At 33.7% G+C, this 20367-nt stretch overlaps 1 protein-coding gene across 1 annotated transcript; it reads right to left on the bottom strand.

Annotated features, from left to right (window-relative positions):
- Positions 1–1515: 1515 nt before the first annotated feature.
- Positions 1516–20203, bottom strand: LOC106056226 (FACT complex subunit SSRP1-like). The gene is made up of 17 exons (XM_013212852.2): positions 20079–20203; positions 16742–16933; positions 15662–15767; positions 14907–15097; positions 13943–14037; positions 13663–13798; positions 12714–12817; positions 11628–11756; positions 11282–11503; positions 10609–10681; positions 10376–10502; positions 9706–9751; positions 8382–8592; positions 7645–7842; positions 6470–6610; positions 4020–4223; positions 1516–1906 (listed from the first exon to the last, which is right to left on the bottom strand). Exons 1-17 carry the CDS (start codon positions 20130–20132, stop codon positions 1823–1825), a joined length of 2313 nt encoding a protein of 770 aa, XP_013068306.1. The 5' UTR covers positions 20133–20203; the 3' UTR covers positions 1516–1822.
- Positions 20204–20367: the final 164 nt, after the last annotated feature.

Genomic DNA, 20367 nt, shown 5'->3' with positions numbered 1-20367 from the left:
GGTTCAAACCCTGCCCGCTCCCATCTCCTGTCATCCTGCAGGAGGTTTGGATTAGGAAGTAAACATCTTCAGCTCTGAAGGAACATCCGAAACATGTAAAACAATAATCATTCTATACTAGACCTAGAAATTCTAGATCTGGAAACTACGATTTTAATTAGAATAAAAATCTATATCTAGTTTAAAAAAATCAAGCTCTAGCATAAATAAAATCTAGATCTAGTGTAAAAATCTAGATCAGATCTAAATCTAGCTATTGTGTCTTTTTTAAATAGGAGTCAGATTATGAGGTTTAATAAACATTACTATATCGGGTTGTTTTAGCATTTCATTTAAAGAATTAACTCCATATGACATCAAAGGAAGAAAAATCCATTACATCACACTGCCTAGTGAGACTAAAAATGTCTATCGCAATACGAGCAGGCTCTCAAAGGTTTATAGACATTGGTGCACCGAGTCATTTTAGCATTTCATTTAATGAATTAACTACATATTACGTCAAAGGAAAAAAATCCATTACGTTACAATGGGCTAGTTAGACTTAATATGTATGTGTATATATATATATATATATATATATATAACAACGGTGAAAATGCAACGATGCCTGGTGATTACATATGCCCAACCTGTGATCGCAGCTGTGTATCAAGGATTGGCCTCTTTAGTCACACAAGAAGTTTGCAAAGGGAAAAGATTGTCTCTCGAGGCGTAAAATGCCACAGAAATATATATATAAGGATTAAAGACTCATTTTTTGTGTGATTTTAGTCTGTCTGTCCATCACGTTAATATCGAAAAAAAAAAGTTTAAAAGCTATTGAAAATCTGATTAAAATTTAATTTCCCTTCCAAAACATCGCAATAGTTTTAAGTTTCTACAATAGATTGTTCCGGATGTTTATATTTATATAAATAATAATTCCAGATAAATCAAATACCGTTAATTAAATTTTTTGGAATGGTCACGTATGAAAATTGGATGTACCATAGCCTTGTGGAGAGATTTTCAAACCATACTTTGGTGTTAGGAAGTTTTTTTCCTTAAAAATTGGAACATAATATTAATGATAATTAGATTTTCTAACGTTTTAGCTAGAAAATTAAATGTAGTGTAGTTATCCAGTATTGTTTAAACATTAGTAAAATTACCAATATTAAGAAAGTTAAGATAATTGTTATACAATTGTTTTTGAAGTTTCTTTTCTTTTTCATTATATTCTTAAAACCCTCCGTAACCCCACTGTGGGAGCCTACACTTAAGGGGGTGCAAATTAAATTTTTCTCACTTAGGGGCAAGCCACTGATAAAAATTTGAGAAAACACTGCATTGTTACGTTTTCAATGTGATGAATCACAAAAAGGTTTGTCCAGCCTTTCTTTTGAACCATGTTGAAAAGGATATTTATTAAGAGAAGTTGGTGTGAAAATCAATCTGTCCCACCAAAACTGCTCGTCATTTCTTCAAAAAAAAAAAATTTAAAAAAATGTACAAAATGTAGATAGGACAAAATGAGAGATTTGGTCAAATTTTAATGCAACAATACACATTAATAACTTTGCTTTTATCATCCAATACAAAAACCAGAAAGAAACACACAAAAAAAAAACCAAAAAACCTTGACATAAAATGTCAATTTTGTTTTAAGTTTAAAACTGAAATATGTTAATGTGAGCCACATATTTCAACAGGCTCTGACGGTGTCTTAAAAAAGATTGTCCATCACATTTTCCTCTCTGTCAAGTTGACTTGGTCTTGTAATACTTTGCATTCAATGATGTGTAGATGCTGGTTCATTTCCCAGCGTAACAAAGTTTTATTACTCAGACCCTGAACCTGACTCTTCTTTAGCTGATGATGCTGGGGAGCCGGAGGCAGGGGATGCTGAAGCTTCTTTTTTTTCCTGAAATTTTAAGAAAGGAAAAATTAAAAAAAAAAAAAAAAAAAAACTACCTTTTAAAAGGTTGATTCCATTTTTTAATTATCAAATGGTCAAACAATGTGCGATGAAATAAAATATGATTTTTTATTTTACTTTCAAGTTTCCTTATTATCACTGCTTAGAAGAGTATATTTTTTAAATCTCAAAAGCACAAAGTTGAAATTATTATTGGAAAAACAATCCTGAGTTTCTTAATGTCAAGGGAATCCAATAATTAAAAAGTTAAAATGTCTGCTGCACCTATTGCTGGAGAGATGCAATTTAAAAAAAAGATTTTGTATAAATGTTATGATTCACAATGGCTGTGACAAGGTTTTCACCCATATACTGAACTAACTAAGCAAAACAATGAATTTTTTGGGTCTGGACATCAATCCAGAACATTCTTCAGAGATTTTCTTACTCATGAGTATTAATTAACATTTTAACAGCTTAATTTATATCAAGTTTACACTATTTTTACTCTTAACACCCACATTTAAAAATTCTATACCAACAAAAGATATGTAATTAATAAACAAGTCTGCAACACTCAAAGACAGCATTGAATCTGAGATACTGTGACGAACCGTTTTAGCTCACTCAAGATATCACTCAGGTCTAAGCATTTAATTAATTTATTTGCACGCTATTAGTCGCCAATTTTACTAATTTTGCGATCAAGCGCTGAAAACACAGCCACCACCCCTCCAATCCAACCCCACCCCTTTTGGCATCGATGTCACGTTTTACTATCCCCACCTTGACACGTGCCACACTAGACTCTTGACAAGAGTACGCTCCCCTTTTCCTATCATGGCAAACATCCGTTGACCCCCCCTCCCCCCCCCCTTGTGGTGAGCGGCTGGTCACCTCAAAGTGCCCATTCAACCCAACGCCTCGGGCGACGCTGTTTGTCTAGCACTAGCCATTATCAAGGTATAATCTCCTTTGATCCAGCCGAGCTCTGATACCCCCCCCCTCTTCCTTTCTATCCTCTGACCACCTGGCGAACTCCCTGGACTTTCAACTCGCGCCTTCGCGCGGTGTCTATCTCCCGGAAACGCCGTCACGGTCAAGCGAGGATCTCTTTGTCAAAGACGCCATATAGTCTAGACCGCCTTTGCACTTATCACCAGCCACTCACCCCCCCCCCTTTTCTATCCACGTGTATATGGACAACTTCATCGTCCGATCTCATTCATGCTGGAGAGCCCACAGGGAACACATCTATCTCTTGCTTGAGCTCTAGGCTATTTTCATTCCCTTATTTCACTTTGGATTGGTGCTTTTACCTATAGGCTACATTCGCCTGAAATCTTCAACCTAAAGCTGATAACAGATTTGCTGACACCAGATCTGCAGACATCAGTCCTACTCATCCTTCAAGAGTCCAAGTAACAACGCTAGCCACAGACTCGTCACTGGCTTGACTGATTGGTAGATGCAGCTTAGCTCTGCAACCATACAAGTTGGACTGCAACCGGAGACTGGATCCACTACGCCAGCCCACTAGCAGACAGCATCAGTACCAGCCACACCCGTCTCACCAGTGCAGCACAGGACCAAAAGCTAAGCAACCAGCCTAATGACACTCAGACCACTTGGTTCTAATATCTGATGATGATACTCCTATATATGTAAATACGCTAGATTCCATACTATCAACTGTACAGCATTTCACCTTTCATTATCTTATTTTGTATAATAAACTGTACATAAGTTTACATCTAAATATAGTATTTGTTGCCTGCATTATAACGCTGTGCTTGTAGTTTATATGTGCAAGTAAGGATTCTCAAACTATAAAAATCCCCTAGACACCCAAAACGGCCAAATCTTAATCCGACTTGTCACAGATACCATAAAGCAGGAAATCAGTTAAAAAACCCTAACCAGTTAAAAAAAGATTCAATTATGACAGCAGCAAATTTTTTATAACTAAATTTCCATTAAGTAAAATGGCAAGTCACAAAATTTATTAGAACATTGTCAACATTGTGTTTAAGACATTTCTGAAGATAATAATTTCTTGTAGATATAACAAGGTTTCACTGTGACGGAAATTGTAATGCTCTAAAACTCCAATACTGACCTCTTCACTGTCAGAGCCTTTACCAGACTTTGCTGACTCTTGTTCTGACTTGACAGGACTTTCTGCTTTCTTAGATTTTTTTGCAATCTTCTTCAGAGGCTTGTCACTACCTTCAGAACTGCTAGAATCACTGCCAGAGCTAGAGATGTATTCTTTGCTCTTGAAGCCACCACCTCCCCCAGCACCACTAGTGCTTGTATCTGCCTGAAAAACAAGAAGAAAATATTTTTACTTGAGTCATATCAAAACAAACTAAGCATTACATGCAGAGCATACAATCAACAAATATCTGTAACCATGAAGCCATCCAAAGCCAGTAGGTGTCAGACTGTGAAGACTTTATTTTGCAGGGCAGTATTGTCTCCACAAATTACATGACATTTGGAGGCGCCTCTATGCCTTTATTTAAACACACTGAAGAAACAGTGTAGAATATATATTCCTAAGTCCTGAGTTTAATACTTTCAAACTCAGTACAATAAAACAAATCATCCAGCAATGAACAAACAATAAAATATAAATCACTTGTACAATTGCAATAATAACTTGACTGATATATTATTATCATTGAATAAAAAAGCACACTGAAGAAACCGAGGACATATCCATTAGAGAATACTAAAAACTGAACAATAAAAAAAATATGATCACTATAGCTAGCACATTGTTAGTCTATCTTCAAGCTACTTAACCATCTATCTTAACCTTTAATCTTGTCTAAATATTTCTAAACTACATTTATTTACTTCAATATTTCTTCAAGGTTTTCAAGATGATTCAGTCTAAAAGTAAAAACTTTTTTGACCCAATAATCTGGTAAGCCCTCTTCTCCGGTTGGGTGCTTAGATGTGACAAGCCAGCTCTTGCTTGGCTTACACACTGAAGTTTTATATATACAATAGTTGTGTTGATAAGCCCAGCTTTGACACTTAGGTAAAAAAAAATAAAGTAACCGATTCAGACCTTGCTATTTATAGGGCTGACAATGTAAAGGTCATTTGTTTATAAGGCTGATGGTTAATGAGGGTGTCATGTACAGTATCACGAATGGATACTGTGACCTAATTCGACCTGTTTCTAGAAGACGGGGTCAGGTCATAGAAGACAAGGAACAAACACAGGTTAATTATAATCATCCAATCAAGGAAAGAGGTCAGGGAAGAAACAGCATTTATATGTCAGTCTCTAGAAGGTCATAGTTAATAAAATATTTAGAATTGAAGTTTCTAGGATTCTGGAAAATACGGTTTAGAAAAGTATAATTTGGGGGGAAAGCAAGTTAGTCAGGGTCCTTGCATAGTAACTGTCTTGTGTTGTAGTGAGTTATTAAACGACTGCAGGTCTATTAGTTGAAGTTGTAATTATCAATTATATCAGTTGAAATTGTATTCTAAGTAAAAGGTTTGATATTATCAAGATATTGATATTGAATTGAAAGTCTACATATGTTTAGTTTGATGAAGTTTAATAAAGAAAAAAGAACACAGATGTTTCTTCAGTTTGTTGTCAAGTTATTTATATACATCTCCAGCAAGATGATTCTGTTTCATACATTATTAATATAAAAGGAAATATCAGGCAATAAAGAAACAGAAATCATCACATCATATGGCCAGCATAATGACCAACCGCCTTTACTTTCCCCAACATATGTCAGGATCCATTAGAGTTGGGATTCAATATCCCAGACTTCACTGAGATTTTAACCTAAGACCCCTCAGTTCAGATGCCAAGTACTTAACCACTAAACCAGCATGTCCCACTTAAGCACTAAAGCAGCATGCCCCACTTAAGCACTAAAGCAGCATGTCCCACTTAACCACTAAACCAGCATGTCCCACTTAACCACTAAACCAGCATGCCCCACTTAAGCACTAAAGCAGCATGCCCCACTTAAGCACTAAAGCTGCATGCCCCACTTAAGCACTAAAGCTGCATGCCCCACTTTAGCACTAAAGCAGCATGCCCCACTTAAGCACTAAAGCAGCATGCCCCACTTAAGCAATAAAGCTGCATGTCCCACTTAACCACTAAACCAGCATGCCCCACTTAACCACTAAACCAGCATGCCCCACTTAAGCACTAGTTGTATGAAAATGTTGCTTCTCTAGCAACAGGATGATGGCTGCAGGATTGTTTTGTTTCAGAAAACTGACATAACTTTTTGCTAGTCATCATCATCTCATACTAACCTACTAACAAGGTTTGATCAAATACATTGACTTTTTTTTTCTTTCAAGTAAAACAAAATCATAGTTGCATAATCAGTAATTGTAGGAGGGTTGCAAATGGACAACAAACTTGTCAAGTTTTGGTTTGTCTCTACTACATGCAGAGATGTTTCATCAATTTAAAATAAGATAGTTACAAATTGTAACAGTTCTGAGAATAACATCATCAATATACATTTGTTTTTGTTATCTAGAGAATGAATCCTAATGTCTACTCACTTTTTTCTTAGGCTGAGGTTTAGATTTGGCTGGTTTGGATTCTTCCTCCTCACCCTCACTATCTGATGGCTTGTTTTTGTTGTATTCCTCCATCGCTTTCTGATAGTCTGCTTTGGCTTCTTTGGCTTTTTCATCCCATTCCTGAAAGTCAAATACCATTTCAGGTTCTGTTACTAAACATATGTTATGTAATTCAAAACTATCTTGTTAGAAACTAAAATAAAACATGTAATACGTCTGTGGTAGATCAACTTTTTATAGTATAGAAAGTTAATTGTCAATCAGTCCTACTGGCCAATAAAGCAATGGCAGTTTTGTGGTTTGCTTTTTTTTTTATTAGCTAGTTAAGAATTTAGTCAAATACTAACTGGGAGAAAATTTAAATCCATCAAGCCATTTCTGTGATGGAAACTAGAAACAGCTTTTTATGCTGCTTAGGAGGAACAATAGTATAACACTTGATGATATCTTACTGTTATGAACACAAAGATAAGAGAGTCGAAAACCATGTCTGTATAGTATGGCTTTAATACACTGAATGACTACACAACACACATTTCGTGAACACATTCTCACGGACAAGTTACAAGCACATGTAAACATAAGAACAACAACCGATACAGAATATAATTTTCATAACACTCACATTCTCACTTCTTAAAAGGAAATGAGCATGAGCTAACTTAATGTAATCTTGCATTTTTTTGTTGACTTTTAATTAATCTTCTTACATTTGTTTTCTTCAAGGTAAAGAAAACTGAGACAGACTCCAACAAATATTTATAAATTCAATATTTTGAAATACAAAAATGCTAATAATTTGACTTCAACATGTTGAGATAATTTTCTGTTCCTTTTTTAAAGATTTTGTAAAATAAAATTTAAATTCATAACTTAATTTGTTGCAAAGCTGACAATTATCAGTTATGGAGTTAATTGTACACATTTTATAAAATACATTAAATTTTTTTTTTTCAGTTTAATAAGTCAAAAATTAAATTAATTCTGGATTAACTACAATAATTGTTTCTACAGTTATTCTATCAAGGCTTTATCCAGTCAATCCTTTATTTCATAGGCATTTAAATTAAATTTCAAAATGCCATTCAATTGTGAGTTATTGTCTTTAAGCTAAAAAGAGTTAAATAATTATTGGCTTTGATAATATTACTGACTGTTTTATCTGTAACTTCTTTCCACATCTCTCCCGCTCTCTTTGAGAGGTCTGTGATTGAAATGCCAGGGTTCTCCTCTTTGATTTGTTCTCTGTGCTCATTGAGCCAAATAAAGTATGCAGACTGTGGGCGCTTAGGCCGATTGGGATCTTTGTCTTTACCTTTACCACTTTTCCTTTTCCTTGGGGCACCTTCTTTCTGAAATAGCAGACGTCACAATAGTTGTTGTAATAGCACAGAAAGTGATATGCATTTCCTAATCCTATTTAACAAATTAGTGGGCAAGAATATTCTTAGCGGTGCATGGTGTCAAAATGGTGAAATGTTTGGCTGTTAAAGCAATGGTCTTGAATTTAGATATAACTTTAAAGTCTGAGGCTAGAAGGACACAATTTGACTGTCACTGAGGATGATTGAACTTCAAGATAAGAAGACGACTACAGATTAGTTGGAAACGAAGAAGGATAAGTAAAGAAGCCAACAGTAGAAGTAATCTTAATATCTTTAGAGAAGAAGGAATAGAGTCGGTGCTAGGACAAATTAAGAACAAATTTAAAAAAAAACAGTTTTTAAATTCATATTTACTTCATTACTGGAAACAGGATTAAAGAAATTGTTTTTAAGGGAGTTCAGGAAATCTTTCAAATTAAGGAAGGTGTGACAAGATATAAATAATAATTAGAGCCTACACAATTAAAGCTGATTTATAACCAAGTACTCAAAAAAAAAGTTCTTACAACTGTTTTGGCTGTTTTAGCTTTCTGCTCTTTCTTCTGTTCTTTTTTCTTTTCCTCTTTTTCTTTTTTCTTTTGTTCTTTTTCTTTCCTCTTCTCCTCCCTAGCTTTCCTTCTTTCTTCAGCATCAGAGCCAACGTCTTGACCATCACTGCTTCCTTCACTGGACTCTGAGTCCGAGTCATCTGATGTTGTTGGTGGATTACTGTCATACCTGGAAAATCATGTAAATATAAAAGAAGTGAGACTCTATATTGGTATAATGGACTTTTAAAATGATATAAAATTTTTCCATAGCCTTTTTATAACTCTCTGGTTTACAAAGTGAAGCACCAAAACTGCTCATTAATATGCAGCTATGGACAAATAAAAAAAAATCTCTTCAATAAATTATAACTCTTTCAATGTAAAGAGCATAACACATCTACAGAATACATCTATTTATTCTAATGCTGCATGATTATCTTGAGCTATCTTTTGTTGTTGGCCTCCATCAGTCATAACGACTACGACTCATCTCATACAGCACTTTTAGAACCCTATTTTGGAGAGACACTTCCATCCACATGTTTTTTTTTTACTGCCCATAGCTTTTTTTAGTCATCTCTCACCACATAGTGCTATCTAGGGCTATGTCTTCCCAGAAGTCAGTATCAATATTTACTGCTTTGAGGTATCGTTTGATTAGATCCCCAAAACAGAGGTAGGTTCTATCTGTCACCACCTCAAAGTTGGTGCCATATGGTTGATACCCTACTATAATATGCTATAAGGTGAACACTTTTAACCTTGAGTTAACCAGTTACTTGAGGGCAGTCAGTTAGATACAGGCAGTAAGAACAGTCAGTTAGAGAGAGTCAGTAAAGTTAGTTACTTTTGGGTCCTCAGAAAGGAAGGACATGTTTTGGAGAATTCTATTTACATGGAGTAAAGAGTTAAGTAGTATCATTCTGAAATGTATTGGATGCTGAATTTCACAAATAGTTCTGGAAGTTATTGTTTATTCATTCATGGAGCCATACGGCTGAATTGCCATATATATATATATATATTATTTCCCCTTACTAAATGTCTTGTCTGCTGATACAGTGTTAGCTTGTGAATTTCTATGTTCGTCGTTATTTATAAAACTCAGAACATGCGCACAAGAATCCAAAGTAACATTCAATAATATGAACCCAATGTCACCATGCCTACATCTGAAACCACCCCAGTGACATTCATAGGGTCTGAAAATTCACATCTGTGACACTATCTAATCCACATCACTAGTACCATTGTAATGCACTCTGCAACAATTTCATCTCAATTGAAAACATGAACTTACTCCTCAGCTACTTCACTACCACTCTCTCCAGGATTGAAGGATTCATCTGGGAATAAATAAGAAACAAAAACATATACAAACATGTCTTTTGATTTGTTTTCTCTTTATTAAAAAAAAATTTCATGAATTATTTAAAACCCTGAGAATAAATCCAAGCATTTATTGAGACTGTAACTTGAGATCCTCCCTTGAAAGGTCTAGCACTTAATCAAATGACCTCCAATATTAAAATCAACAACTGCAATGTAACATTATTTTATTAAAACTGGCTGATTTCAAAAGCTTCATTTGTAAGTGTAAGTTTATATGAAAATGAAAATAAATCTAACTATTCACTGTTTAGGGAGGCACATGGCTGAGTGGTAAAGCACTTGGCTTCAGAACCAGAGAATCCCTGGTCCTAATCCTGGTGAAGACTGGGATTTTTAGTTTCTGGATCTTTAAGACATTCTAGGTCCCACCCAGCTCTAATGGGTACCTGACATTAGTTGGGGGAAAGTAAAGGGGTTGGTCATTGTGCTAGCCACATGACACCCTCATTAAGGGTGGGTCACAGAAAAAGGTGACCTTTACATCATCTGCCCTATAGATCTCAAGGCCTGAGCTGGAAACTTTCCTTTCCTTAATCACAGTTTATAATAAATTATTATGAATTAAATAAAATGAATACCTGAGCTGTCATCACTGTCATCATCATCTCTGTCTTTGCCTTCAGCTTTCATTCTCTCGAGGTAGGCATCATGGTCACCACCTTCAGCATCACTGTCAGACATCTCATTATAGGAAACTGTTTTACTCTGAGAAGAAAACCACACCAAGACTTGTGTTCATGTGCATCAACATTTAAAATATAATGCCTACATTAAAACTAGCATTATTATGGTATGATTTATAAAGACTTACTCCTTTATCACCAATGTTCTTGACTCTGAGTTTCTTTTCCTTAACAAAATCATACAATTTTCCATATTCATCTCTGAAAAAAATTGTTGACTGTGTTAGTATTACAAATTAATAAAATCTATTAAATTAACATTATGAATACTAAAACAAAAAAGAAATTTCCATTTCAGAGCTTGCAGTCTATGGGGCAGATGGGGTAAAAATTACCTATTTCTATGGCCCATGGTTTATGAAAGTGTCATGTGGCCAGCACAACGACTAACTGCCTTTACTTTACCCTAACTAGTGTCAGGTACCTGGGTGGACTCAGAGGTGCCCTAAATATCCCGAAATTAAAAATACCATTCTGCAAACCCGTGACCATCTGTTTAGGAGCCAAGGGCTTTACCATTCAACCACGGTGCCTCCCTTATCAATTGTAGGCATCTCATAAAAGAAACATGAAGTCGTATGCCCTTTTAAAATGATTGTGTGTATGTCCTCCAAGACTATACAAACATGATTCTTGCAACCATCAGGTAGCCCCATTCTTCATTTTATCAAACTATCATATAATATGGTGATGAAAAATATATTTAACACTAAAAAAAAACCCAGATAAATTCTCAGCTAACCACTAAAAAACAATATGTAGGCTCGACCAATGCTCCCTAGCAACTAGAACAAAACTTACTTCTCTACACCAACAAATGTGAATGTGGCCCCAGCGTTCGTGTCAACCTCAAAGTCAAATGACCTGGTGCTGCCGGCACTTCTGGCAAAATTAACACTTGCAACTTCATCAAACCTAATATGTATTGGTGGTTTGTGAACAAAGATGAAACCACGCTCCAGTGGGTAGAGGAGTCCGGTGGCAGCCTTGTACGAGCAGCTAACAGCTTGAGCGCCTGAATGACTGGAGTTGCAAACAAAAAAATAAATTTAAATGTTCATTCAATAGAATTTTTTAATTATTTTAAGTTTCCTTGATGCATTTCTATAAATATATAGGTAGCGATTAGAGAAGGAAAAAAAAATACCCCATGAAACTGCCAGGGACTGTGATCTTGCGTCCAGTTATGGCTTTGAAAACTTTACTGACGACTTCAAACTCAAGACCAGACATTTCTTTCTGAAGTTTGTCTTCATACTTTGTTTTGATGTCCTCTCTGAAACGAAAATATAAAGTCAAACGAATTCAACAAAAATTTAAAATTTTTAAATTCTTGTTTTGAGAATTTCTATCATTTCTAAATACTCAAGCAAGAGCTTAAGGACCTTACAAATACACATAGTAAGTATACTATGGCTAGCAAACACTCTCAACAGTATTAGCTGCCCGGACTTGACAGGCTCGACAATGGATGGAATTTAAGACTATAAGAATGAGGAAAGTTTTATATGCTTCATGTAATTAAACTAGTTTTATATACTTCATACTGTATTTAAACTAAGAAAAAGGCAAAAATTATGATTGAAACTTAACTTAGATACACAGCAGGAAATATTTCTTCAGAAATGCTTCATAGTTTAAACTCTTTCTCTAAGCCCACACCTCACCTTCATTTTCAACAATGCATATACAAGCTTATATTTAGGGGACATGTTGGGAGTGCTTAGCTGCCATAAGTTGGAGTCTAAAAGGAATTTGAATTTAGGATCTCAAGGCATCCATGAATACATCCAGTTCTGATTGGTACCTGACAGTTGTTAGAGAAAGTGAAGTGAACTGGCAGGAAGTTACCTCATTACCTCCTGACCACAGAACCAAATAAGCATGTGTCCCATGAACTATTAAGTCTCAAAAGGAACTATATTATTTTGATTGGTACTATTTACATTTAGTCCTGTAACTAATTAAAGATTAAATAATGTAAAATATACTAGTTATAATGATAGCCAATAATCAATAAAACTTTTCATATAATAAACTTTTTATTTTAACAATTAAAGACTGCTTTTCCCCCTAACCCAAAATGTGCAAACTGCCACAGCACTCCTACGGTGAAAGTCAAGGCACAGAGATGAGAAAATGTGCCAAAAAGTGAAATTTAAACAAAACAACAAACAAAACAAAACATAACAAAAAAAATGCAAGCATATATTTTAGCATAAAGTGCACTTACTCTGATAAACTGAGTTCAAGGGTCATTTCATCCTCTTTGTTAAATAATAGAATGAGGAAATGATATCTTGTCTGCCCTTGTTTGATTGGGGGATCTAAACTCACCTGTGAAACAAAGAGAAAAATGATTTTTAAAAAAAAGTAAACAACAAGTGTAAAGCTATGAAATAATGATATAATTCAGAAAACAATAAGTATATGTAGGAATAACACCATAAAATAATAGTACACCATGATGCTGGTAAATACTGGTAAATGGTTAAGCACATTTCTAAATGCCATAAAGTCAGCTCTGCATAGATCTCAATTTGAAAGCGTGTAGATTTAATCAGCCATATAAATACAGTCAAGAGCTTGCTGTGACATTCATAATCCCATGCCTTGACTACTGCTACACTCTGCTAGAGGGTATATGACAAAGTAGCTGAACAGCGCTGCATAGATAGTTCTATGCAGACCAGGATGTCCTTTTGCCACTGCTCTTTTGCAAATGCAAGAATCTATAGCAAGAAGGCCCACTTTAAATGATTAAAATGTTCCTGTACCTTAGTAAACTCCATGTCACAGATTCATGCAATGCATATTCAGCCCAAGGGCTTTTTCAGTACATTTTCACAGTTAAATATTCCAAAATAGCAACACCCTTTTTTTCATTCAAAGACTTTAAAGCAAGGCATGTGATGGTTAAACATGAAAGCATTACAATAAAGACCCTGAAAGTCATGCAACTTTTTATGCCAGTAAATGTATTATTAAAACATGAAATCCTCTTTTAGAAAAAAGTTTTAAAAACTCATAAAAAATATCCTTTTATTTTCTAGTTATCCTACCCTTGCATTGAAAGTAAGTTTTTAGGATAATCCCTAACATGATAAGTACAGCTAAACAACAACTAAGCCTAAAATTACTCAAGATGGACTATTGTTTCATTTTCAAATATTAGTACTTACCACAAAATACATCTGCCTACCATCTTTGTGAGGTAACAAAAATAAACGCAAGATTGTCTGGTAGGGAATTTTGTAATCAAACGTCTTGCCATGAAGCTGCAGAAATCCAAGGAACAGCTTGAGGTCATAACGACCTCTGGAGACAAAAAGAAAAGAGAAACAGCTTTGAAGAAAATTATTTTCTCTCAGAATTTAAAAAAGAATTAACATTTAATAAAGAAAATGTTTTTATTTTTTCTCCAAAAAAAAAAAAACAACAAAAAACGAGAAACAGTTTTACCTTGGTGTGAGACATTGCACTTCAGATAATGTACAGATACTCTCTCCACTAATTTGAATAATATCTGCACTCTCCATAACATTCTTGTGAAATTCCTGCAATTTTCAAACAAATATTTACATTAACAATGTAAATAGATAACGTTTATTGATCCAATCAAATGGAAATTCAGTTTGACTACAATTGACAACCTCAGCGTTACTACTGTACAATAACAATATAGATGCACATACGAACGACATTCACACATGAAAAGCATACACACTCATAACCAGCGCTTTATAAATAGACTTCTATGTACTTCTCGATGACGACAGAATGTTAATTTTTAATGTTAGTCATCCAGGGTCTATTATTACTGAATGTTTTAATTTTCTTCTTTAGTACAATCGTGTTTTTACAGAACTGAATGTACGAATTAACAGTTGTGGTAAGTTCATCTGTCTGGGCAGTTGTTTACAAACATGTCCCAATCTGTTTGCGCCATGGACAATGGTTTTTACTTGTTTTGAGGTCATTTTCCAGCTGACAAAACTTCATTAGTCTCTGAGTAAGGTATATATTGAGGAACTTGCTAAAAAGCATAGCTGCCATGTAAGATTTAGTTTTAAATAAGCTAAAAGCCTGATTAATTTACCTAGAGCAATATCTCATGTGGTGCACTGAAAACCAAACTATTGGACATAGTTTAAGTTTACTTTCAGGCATCGTTATAAATGTATCAGCAATAATGTATTTGAAAAATATGTCATTAAACAGGATGAATACAATTATGCTCAGAATACGAATTAGGCCTTTCTTGGACTGCTCCAGCTATATGGCAGCCTCTTGAGGTTCATTGAACTAGCATCATTTTTTTTTTAATTAAATGGTTTAATCAACAGACCTTTTCTAAATAATCTGAGTATACAAAATGAAACTAACAACTGATATATATATATAAGAGAAATTGAGAACCACATACAGCTACTGTGTCTCTCTCTGTGTCAGGACCAGGTGGAATGTGAAATCTGACTTCCATTAATGAAACAGCTGCATCATCATTCTGGTGAAACTCTATAGTCACTTCATTCTTTGCAGTAGTCGAATTCATTACATAGGTCAGAGGAATATCAAAGGCAATCATGTTGTCTACTTTAAAGTTCAAAGCATTTCCTGTCAAGAAAAAAAAAGTACAATACTAATGATTACCAAGAAATTAAAGTTTACATATATTCTGTTGAAACACTGTGTGAGATGCTGTGTTCCTATTTTCTCTAACTCTCTCAGTAAATGCCCAGCCTACATCTAATATGTAGCACCATGGTATACCCGAGTTTAAATGTTTACATGATAGCAATGTGAACGTCAATGCTTGCTGCCAAACAACCTAGATAATAAAAAGACTTGGCCACCTAGTAAGAATTCCAGCCCTTAAAGCATACACCACCAGATACTTAAGATTTAAAAAAAACGACTCCTCTAAGTAAAAGCAATACAGCATGAAAAATATGATGCATCATATGCAGCAACCAGTCTTCTGTAGCATCACTTCCTCAGTAAAAACAGACAATAAAACCCAAGTCAGTATTTAAATCTCATTTTAGTTTGTTTCTTTCCATAATATATACAGAGATTGCAAAGTAAATGTGCGGATAATGTGTTAGAATTAAAGTATAAAAAGAATATTAGACCACAGACAGTGAAAATAATTATATTAGAAAGAATATCAACTGTCACCTTCAAAATCTGCTGTCCCCCAATTCCATCCTTTTAAGGACATGTCCACCTTCTCAAGACTGATGGAGTAGTAACTGGAGATAAACTTGGCCAATTTATCAAATTCCTGAAATGTATTATTGTAATATTGGTAATTAGTTGTAGTAAGTTGTGATCGAGCAATGATTTTGTAAAATATTAGAATCTAATATACATGTAGCAATAACTGTATACAATAGGATCACACAAAAAATAAAACAACAAATAAGCCGACAGCTAATTTAGCTGCCAAATTATAATCTTTATACTTGATTAAATAAATTACAGAACAAGGCTGATTGGTATTCATACTGTCTGCTCTTTACTGACATTTTTTTTAAAGCTGCACTATCATGCCCAATGAAAAGTATGGCACCTTGCAATCCCATGAAATGCACATGCTAAGTGTCAAACTCATGCATCACTAACAAAATCTTTTCCATCATATTCACAGCAATGTGGCTAAAAGATTACTAAGCCAGAGTTGCTTAACTCAGGGTAAAATGTTTTACTAACAGTGACCAAGCTAAATCTGAGACAAAGTACACTTGACAAAGGAAACAAAAACTTTAGAACATTGTATGTTCTATGAGCACACAATTTTGATGTATGCCCCCCCCCCCTTCCTCCCCTCATCAAACTGTCTAACACTGTATTCATCAAACCCCTGTTTCCTTCAGCATCCTCTAAACTGTTTGTTTCTCTATAGCCTTCTCTCAACTGCTAATTTCTTTATAGCCTTACTCTACCTTTTCACATTAACTTTAACACTGACCCAGCTATTTGGGCATCCATTTGCCCCCTCAACTTCCTTGCTACTTTTGTTTCCTTACCCTCCCTTCTCTTTTGCTCATGATTATCTTTTACCATTTCGCCCAAGTTTTAAGTGTGTACATTGTCATCATCCAAATCTTTCATCATTGTAAGGAGGCTTTAAAGCAATATTACACTTCATCTCTTTATAATATGGACATTATGGATAAAATGCAGTACAAGTCTAGTCAATTGCCTATAAACCCAAAGACACTTTAAATTAAAATAAAAATTACAAAGTCTACTCACGGCTTCTTTAAATCCATCATATCTGTGAATACCTCCAGCACCACTATTTAAAACAAATTTGAGACAAAAGCCTCTAGCTCTCTTTAGCCATTGCACTTTATCAATGTCAGAGCTCTGAAACTGATCTACCTTGCCAGTTTTCACATTTTTGAAAATAACACTGTTTCTCTGAAGTTTTAAGCGTCCAGGATTCTTTTGTTGAAAAAAAAAAAAAAAAAGCAAATGTTAAAATTATGTTTTATTAATTTACATTAAATGTAGCTAGGCAATTTCATTACAATTTAAGAAAACTGAGATGTAAGTAGGTACTTTGGTATCCTTACTCTATTGACCTATAAACTGCTAGACTAGCTGCTATATAGTTTTCAAACAGCATGGCTAGACTTCCAAACCCATGGTGTTAGTTGATTGATTGTTGTTTTTACATTTGCTTCATTTTTTAAAAACCCTTGTTGATAATCTTCAAGGAGGATTCCTAAGCTTTTGATTGATACCACATTGTCAACAAATCAACAAATGAAAGTCGTGTTTATTTAGAAAATTTACAGTAAAGTCATAGGTAAGAATGATTTTGCATTTACTATCATTTTTAAGCAAGCTAGGTATTTATATAATTGTATTTATGTTTAAAGTTTGTTATTTAATTATTCTGTAATGAAATTTTGTCCACCAAAATTTAAAAAACTTACCCTAACATGCTGTTATAAATGATGCCAAATTAGGATATTTTTCGAAATGGGTAAGTGGAAAAATTATAACTACCATAACAATCTATGACTATAGCATTAAAATCAATATTTCTATAGAGTAGTGTTGGAAATCTTTTTTTTTTTCTATACTTAGGTACACAAAATATATAAGGAAATCAGCTTATTAAGGCAAGTTTGGGCCCATCCTGACGATATTAAATGAAGTCACTCCATGATGCAGTGACATGTGGCACCAGACATTAGCAATTCTTGTTGATAATATTAAGTATAAATGATTTATATGCATTGTTTAAGTTTAATGGCTTATATCTTTAATCAACCTAGTGGAGAATGCTATCAAGGTGTTATTTTACATTATATTTATAAATATTATAAAGCTCCATTTTTCTACACATAAACGGCATAACTTTGCTCCTATCTAACATAGAAAGATAAATTTGGTATCAATACTAAATTACTATCATTGTAAACCTCTCAGCAAGCTCTACATAACTAGATAGTTTCTGTTGTTATATATTTATTTTGATTTTTTTTTGTCAAAGTACCTAATGTAAGAAAGAGGCAGACTGACAATGGGAAGGCAGGCAAAAGTGGAGCTAAAATTGTATAATTATAATATATATATAAATATTATTTTATATAGAATTATAGATCTACTTGACTTAGTCAACTTAGATGTAGATTACAGATCTAAGATTTATAAGAAAATTAAAAGCAGACTGGACATTAAGTCAAATAACCATTAATTTTAAGTTTTTAACCAACAAGTTTAAAGTTTAAAACCTTTAGTTACCTTGTTACCTTCAAATTCACTGTAAATGAGTCACTGTTATTCAGAGCTTTTAAGTTTTTAACTTCAACCTTTAATTTTAATTCTAAGATTAATGACTAAGCCTAATAAGGCTAAGGCTAAGGACAATAATTATAAGTTTAAGTATTTAATAACTTATTAACTAGAACTAGTTACTAGAACTAGAGTCTAGTCTAGTAGTCTATAACTAATATAAGCCTTTAATAATAAGCCTATATTTTTATATAATAAGGATCTAGATCTTCTGTTAAGATTTATTTTATAATCATTATCTAGGCTAGATCTAGTCTAGATCTATAGACTGAGACCAAGACCTAGACTAGATCTATATAGATCTATATATTATATAATATCTCTATCTAGACATATAGTAGTTTATTTATTTTGGACATTACATGAATTCGGACATTCGCTGTTTTTTGTGGTCATTAAATAATTATTTTAATATGTATTATAAAACTAGCGCGCTGTATAATGTGCTTGTCCATTTTCCAATGATTCTGACCCAATTTCCTTCCATTTAGCTGTCTTTTTATGTAAGAAAAACGAATTTCAAATTTGTTAGTCAGGTTGTTGTTTTTTCCTATGTTACCTGGATGACTTTACCTCTTTCTAGAGTTAAGACTATATTTTTTGATTGGCTAAGTCTATACTAATGAGCCCGGCAATATTTATTCTGTTTTTGGAGCTAATTTATTTGATTCATAAGCCAAGTCCGAATTAAATTACGATTTTCTTACCAAAATTTATTTCGGACAGCCAGTTTTGGACATCAATAAAAATGATCTTATATTATATTTGTTCGTTTGTTGTTGTTTTTTTTAATAGAGAATAAATGGGCAAATGTTTGGAGTGAGCTTGGTACATTGAATGAAGTTAAATGCTTAGATCTAGACCTACTAGATAGATCTAGATTTATATAGAGAGAATATAGAGGATTCAGTTAGGCAAGAATGGCTATCGTAACCTGTAGGGGCCTACTATACTACAAAAGATCATCTGTATTAGAAATTTATTAAATTAATAAACAAAAAAAAAACACAAACATTCAACACACATCTAATCATGCAAACCCCAAACATTCAACACACATAAAATAAACAAACATAAAATAAGTCTAAAAGTCGGTGCAGAAATCACTATTCCAGTGACCTAATTTTGGTAGAATAAGTGTGTTCATATTTTTATTTTTTGTGTTCGTATTTATGCATAGTTTGAAAACATCGTAATGATTTCATGTGAGGGGCTATGCCTGGGGATCTTAAAATTTAGTTAATGTTAATATATATCTATAAATATACAATAAAAATCTGAGTTTATTGAGCCTAAATATAGAGACTGTCCGAAATAAATTATGGTGTCCGGAATCAAATAATGTGGGTCAAATGTGTCCGAATTAAATGAAAACACACGGCCTCTTAAATATAATAACAAATATAGGTTAGGGCTAGGGGAACAAATATAAGTAGTCATCCTTATTCTCCTTAGCCTTAAACTAAAGAAGATTTTGATACGGCATTTTCTTTTCTATGTCAAACCATTGTAAATTAATGCGTTGTCAAAGTCAAACTTTCAAATTTGGGCCTATAGGTGTCCGAATAGCATAAACTACTCTAGATCTAGACATCTAGAATAGATCTGAATCAGTGAATGTATCCGAGTATCGGTAACAGGTAACATCAAACATGACAAGTTAGAACAGTTGTTTCTATTATTTCTCGACTATCAGGCGTAGTAAAAACTCTCAATCATAAAACTAAACACATTTTATTTTGAGAAATTAAATCTAGATTTTGTTGCGTTAATATTTTCTTACCAAAGCCCCTCTAATTTCTTGTACAACATCTGGGTATTCTTGAAAATCACTCATTTCTGTCCTAGATTATTGGTATTGTCAACATTTTTCGCGGATTTCTACAATATTTAGTGTGCAATTTTAACTTCCGTTCAAATTCGGTTATTTTCGCTATTTTGGTTTGTGTACAATAATTCAGTAATTAATTTAATATAATTTATATATAATTAATTTAAAATACAAAACACTGACACCTGTTTGATTACACACTAGTGAAGCAGTGCAATGCAGATCTTGCAGATGCCAGAGT

This window comes from Biomphalaria glabrata, chromosome 12 (assembly GCF_947242115.1).
Source record: "Biomphalaria glabrata chromosome 12, xgBioGlab47.1, whole genome shotgun sequence".
Lineage (NCBI taxonomy): Eukaryota > Metazoa > Mollusca > Gastropoda > Planorbidae > Biomphalaria > Biomphalaria glabrata.
Note: the sequence above shows the minus strand (reverse complement) of the source record. Positions and strands in the feature narration are given on the sequence as shown.